General features: G+C 35.1%; 1 protein-coding gene across 1 annotated transcript; it reads left to right on the top strand.

The window, feature by feature from the left end:
- Positions 1–671: 671 nt before the first annotated feature.
- Positions 672–3,310, top strand: LOC131635623 (protein NRT1/ PTR FAMILY 2.11-like). Its single transcript, XM_058906263.1, has 4 exons — positions 672–866; positions 975–1,192; positions 1,298–1,860; positions 2,264–3,310. The coding sequence occupies exons 1-4, from the start codon at positions 779–781 to the stop codon at positions 3,174–3,176; spliced, it is 1,782 nt and encodes a 593-aa protein (XP_058762246.1). The 5' UTR covers positions 672–778; the 3' UTR covers positions 3,177–3,310.
- The last annotated feature ends 2,939 nt before the right edge of the window (positions 3,311–6,249 follow it).

Below are 6,249 nucleotides of genomic sequence, written 5' to 3' on the forward strand. Positions count from 1 at the left end.
TATTTTTTATGTTTTAGCATAATGTCATTGTATTTATTTATTTATTTATTTTAGATATGTCACTTGAATTTATTATAAATTCATGAATTATTTTCAATTTTAATTTATAAATATATATAACTCTTTCTTACAAACTTTTGCACAATTGAAAAAGTTTCATCTCCCCAATTTCATAAACTATTTACTTATTTATTTTAAACACTTAATTGGTATGTGAATTTCCTCTGTAAACATTTTTATATTGCGAATCAACTTTAAATTTTAAATTATTAAAAATATTTAACTTTAATTTTAATTTATCATAAAATTTATATTTGAGAATTGTTAAAAATACAAAAAAAAAAAAATAAACATAGTGATATTTCACCAAATTTTTATTTATTTTAAAATTATAATCTCACACATTAATTTATCTTTTAAAAAACTTAAATTATTTTGTGAAAATTTAAATAAAATATTTGAATCAACCCCTACACACAACCTCTAACACAAATCTATCAACAACAAAAAATACATTATAGAAAACTTATTTTTAATAGTGCATTTTTAAATAAAATACACTATCTTTGAGCTATCATAAAATTTAAAAATAGTACGTCACTTGGCTCATGATTAACTTGAAGCAAGACAATAAAAGAGAACACCACCTTTAATATCATCTCATGAATCAATAACTCCAAAACCTTATGAAAAAGTCTTCATTATTTTCTATTTAATAACTAGCATATTCATGAACCTTTTTTAAGAAACTAGAGACACAAAAAACATATTAGAGACTATGAAGAAAAATGAGAAACAAAGTGTAGAAATCAATGAAGTTCCAAATATTAACTATAGAGGATGGAAGGTCATGCCCTTCATAGTTGGTAAAACCAAGATTAATTAATTAACTATTTGATTAATTTTTTGTTTAGTGTTATTATTGTTGAACATGAATTTTGAGTTATTCATTAATTGATTTTCATATGATGCAGGAAATGAAACATTTGAGAAGCTAGGAACCACTGGTACCTTATCAAACCTCTTGGTCTATCTTACAACAGTCTTCAACCTTAGCAGCATTGAAGCCACAAATATTGTCAACATCTTCAATGGTAGTGCTAGTTTAGCTACTTTGCTTGGAGCTTTTCTTTCTGACACTTATTTTGGCCGCTACAAAACACTTGGATTCTCCACATTTGCTTCCTTTCTGGTAATTCTTTTAATTTATTCATTTTTTTCAAATTATTATCAGTGTCTACTTGTCAGTATCAGTATCGTGTCTGATGTCTGTGTGCTGTTTATGATTTTGAACCAGGGGTTACTTGTTATACAATTAACAGCATGGATAAAAAAAATGCATCCAGCAGAATGTGGAAATGAGAAAGCCACATGCACACAACCAAGTACAGGACAAATGGCGTTTCTGTTACTTGGATTCGGGTTTCTGATAATAGGAGCTGCAGGGATTAGGCCTTGTAACTTAGCATTTGGAGCTGATCAGTTCAATCCAAACACTGATTCAGGAAAGAAAGGGATCAATAGTTTCTTCAATTGGTACTTTTTTACATACACTTTTGCTCAGATGGTTTCTCTGTCATTGATTGTGTATGTACAATCTGATGTGAGTTGGGCACTTGGTCTTGGAATTCCTGCTGCTTTGATGCTGTTTTCATGTATTGTTTATTTCTTAGGAAGTAAATATTATGTGAAAGTTCAAGCAACTGGTAGTCCTGTAACAAGTATTGTTCAAGTTATTTCTGTGGCTATAAAGAAAAGGAAACTCAATCTTCAAGAGGATGAGTTTTCATTGGTTTCACTTTTTAGCTATATATCTCCTCTCTCTATCAATTACAAACTTCCTCATACACCCCAATTCAGGTAACCATTTATAAGAAGCAATATGACACAGACACAGTATAGTGCTGACACAGACACGATACTGACACATTGACATAAGTAATATTTTTAAAAAATGAATGTAATCACTTGTGTTAGTATCGTATGAGTATCAAACATCCGACACATATTTATTCAAAGGGGTCGATGTTACCGTGAGTGTCGGACACCAGACACGTCTTTGTTCAAAGGTTTCAATGTTACAGACGTGTCAGACACCAGTCATGCCTTTGTTCAGAGGCATCGGTGTTACACAAGTGTCAAACACCAGACACGCCTTTATTCAGAGGTTTCAATATTACAGAGGTGTCAGACACTAGACACGCGTTGAGAGGTGTCGGTGCTATAGAATGATTGGTTCTAAAATGCTTACATGAATTAACAGGTTCCTTGACAAAGCAGCTATTATAACTCCAGAAGACAGCATAAACCCTGATGGTTCTGCATCTGATCCATGGAATCTATGCAGTATACAACAAGTTGAAGAAGTGAAATGCTTAGTAAGAGTTCTACCAGTTTGGGTTGCAGGCATACTCTACTACGTTGCAATTATCCAACAAAGCACAATGTTAGTCTTCCAAGCACTTCAATCCGACCGAACCTTTTTCAACACAAATTTCAAGATCCCCGCGGCTTCTTTCACGATCTTCACCATGTTAAGCCTAACGATATGGCTACCAATCTACGACAGAATAATCGTGCCAACAATCAGAAGAGTCACCCGAAAAGAAGGCGGAATCACACTTCTACAAAGAATGGGAATTGGAATGTTTATCTCTATACTATGCATGCTAGTTTCTGGTGTTGTAGAATGGAAAAGAAGAACTTTGGCTATTACAAATCCTATAGGATTTGAACCGAGAAAAGGCGCGATTTCTTCCATGTCTGCAATGTGGTTGATTCCTCAGTTAATACTAGCTGGATTCTCTGATGCATTTACTTTGGTAGGACAGGTTGAGTTTTACTACAAACAGTTTCCTGAGAACATGAGGAGTCTTGCAGGATCACTTTTTTTCTGTGGATTGGCACTGTCAAGTTATCTTAGTAGTTTTTTGATCTCGATTATTCATCGGTCGTCGGATAAATCTGCAAATGGGAATTGGTTGCCACAGGATTTGAACAAAGGGAGATTGGATTACTTTTATTATATGATTATGGTTTTGGAAGTTGTTAATTTGGGTTACTTTGTTTTGTGTTCAAGGTGGTATAGGTACAAAGGGGATGATGGTAATGGAGGTAATGGTGTTGAACTTGATCAAGTGACTAAACAATATGAAACAAAGATTAATGGTGTTTAGTGATTTGGTTCTAAGTTGATGATGTTTGAACTTTGAAATGGAGGTTATAGCTAGGTTAAGTACCAGTGTATTTCTTAGAAAGAAATAAGGTGGTTTTTCTTGGAAAAGTAGAAAATTGAATATGAATTTTGGCATCTTGTATATTGAAATAATTTTAGGATAAGTTATTTAAACTTGGATTACATTTCATTTTACAATTAAACTAAAGACATTAATAGAGGAGATTGTTGAATGCTCCTTCACATTATTATTAAAAGCAAAAAAGTAATCTTAAATATTCAATAGTACAATGGTTTATGGATTCAACAATCTAATTTTTCACTTTTTACACTCGACATCATTTTCTCTCTTCCACTTAATAATTCAACACTCTTTCAACTTTTACTCACTACAATGATTTTTGTTTAATAAAATTCAACACTCTACCCCACCACTTTTATTTCATATTCATGTTTTTTTTTTTTATGTTTTTGTTTTTGTGATTATATATTAATAACAATTATCAATTGAAATTAAATTAAAATAATTAAGAGTTAAATATTTTTTTCTAATTTAATAACTTATTTGAATTTTATTTTTCTAATTTTATATTTTAGTAGAATTTTGGGTGTTAAAAAAGTTATCATTGAGATCTATTTTACTAAAAAGATTGTTAGTGCTACCGACAAGATTTTACTTGAGGCTAAATAGAAAAATTAGAGAGAAAAATCTCAATTTTTTTCCGTGTCCAAATCTAATAAACCAAGTCTCTATTTATAGAGGAAAAAATTAATAAATTTTGATGAAAATAAAAATAAATAAAAAATTGACTTAAAATAAAATAATTAATTTCAAATAATTAAAGTGAGATAAAAATTTAAACAATTACAACAACCAATAAGATTTTGCAAAGTATTATAGTGGCCCCCACTTCCTCCTCATTCAACATGTTGAATATTTTCAACACAAATTAATCCACATCATTTTCAACACTTCATTCAACACTCCATTGCAACTATTCAACTATTGAATAATTTTTTCAACACCTCCATTGTACATAGTCTTATAAGTAAAATGCAGTAATTTTTGGGAAACTTTTCTCTTTATCATCATAAAAAGTTGGATAGAGTAATAATGTGGGTACAAAGGGTACTCTACCCTAATAGAAAAAGATCAAAGATACGAAGAGAGTCAAGGAAGAGAGAGTCTCCATTGACTCCTAGAAGATAGATGATTAAAATCACAAAAAGAGGTAAAAACACTAGGCTCAGAGGGGCCTTTATAAATATCTCACCCCTCAAGGAGAAAAAGACATATTTTAAGGCATACACATCTTCCACAATCTAAAAGAGTATCACATTCACTATAATCATAACACACGACTAACCTAACCTTCTGTCCGCACTCAAGTAGCGCCGGCCACCAACAGAACCTCCCACCTCACGTGAACTAGACCCTTAAATAACCTCAAATACCATCGTACATAACCTCTCACCGTCGTGGACAAGCCTTCATTACCAAAACATGTTATACATCTACTAAGGCTTTTGAGTCTCCCTGTTCTTGGAAGGGGAACATGCACACCTGTATTTTTGACCACTACAAGTATTTATGACGACCTTATTGATAACTACCTTTTATCTGATTGTCAAACTTAGTTAGAACTTTGCACATGCAACCTATTAAAAAATGTGACGATAATTTGATAAGTCTTTCAAGCCTTTTTTATATAAATCAGAACGATAAAAATGCATTTTGGTCTTTCACAAGTCTTTTATTCATGTGAAACTGATATTAGTACCTCGTAAAGTCTCCTCTAATGTCATTTCACAACTCTTTTAACAATTCAAAGTTGACTTCTTTTCATTATAGTCTTTTATATTTACCTAAATCATAAGTAGTATTTTTCATGCAAATTTTAATGAAAATTTCTTTAGCCACCTCCCTATAGGGGTCACCCCCAGCGAAAATCCCAAAATACCCCTGCTTCGGAAATGAACTTCCGAAGCGCTTTTTTTTTTTAAAAAAAAATTTCCATAATTCGGAAGTTCATCTCCGAAAACACCTCATGGGGGTGTCTTCGGAGATGAACTTCCGAAAACACCTCATGGGTGAATTCGGAAGTTTATTTCCGAATTATGCAGAAACTGTGTTTTTTTTATGTTATTTCTTAAACAGTCTCGCATTTTAATTAAACGTAAACGCCAAATAAAATAAGCAACAGATAAACAGAAAATAGTAATACGATAAATAAAATCCAAATAATATATACAAGCCGAACCAAATAGTAATAGTGTGCGCAATATACAATCCGAAAACAAAAAATAAATAAACCCGACCACTACTGGGTGTCCCTAACCCTCTCACCCTGAGCCCTCCTCTGCCACCTGTACCCCGCCGCACGGCCCACATCAATGACGATCGCCTCCATCACGGCGACTGCATCTGGACCGCCCTGAAGAACGACACCCTGATCCAAGGCGTCCCGCCCAAGCATCTCTATCCGCTGGCAGATCGGCAGGAGATCAATGGCGTGGTCATCCTCGGCCTGCTGGTTCTCCAGGATCTCCTCATGTGCTGGCCTAGGAGCGCCGGGAACGTCGGGTCTCAGTAGAGGATGGGACACCCGGTAGAACCATGTGACGTACCCCTCCTCACTGTGCCAGTCCTGTGTGACCCGAGTGAGACGGTACTCCTGCGGTACCACATGATGCTGCCAGTCCTCTCATATGGCAGTGAGCTGCACTCGGGTCACTGTGTCGGGAGCTTCCTCAAAGGGTGACCTGGGTATCCGCTGCACGAATTCGAACTGACGCATGCACCGCTCAGGGAGATACCGGACCATGATGCCGGTCCCGCATGCCAACCAGCCTGAATATAGAGCAATGCCGTCAAAGGGGACAATCTGAGCGTAGTCGACGAACGGCCTCCAGGTGACGTCGTCGTGCATCGTGCGGTCCAAGTACAGACGGTATGGTCCCACTGCATCGTTCCCCCTCTGGAGAGCGTATCTGGCGGCCCTGGGCATGGCGTCCACGTACGCAGGATCGATGTGAAAGTCGTGGATGCGGGAGAAGAAGGAGATGATCCAGCT

The sequence above is a fragment of the Vicia villosa genome, linkage group LG1 (genome assembly GCF_029867415.1).
Source record: "Vicia villosa cultivar HV-30 ecotype Madison, WI linkage group LG1, Vvil1.0, whole genome shotgun sequence".
In the NCBI taxonomy this organism is placed as follows: Eukaryota; Viridiplantae; Streptophyta; class Magnoliopsida; order Fabales; family Fabaceae; genus Vicia; species Vicia villosa.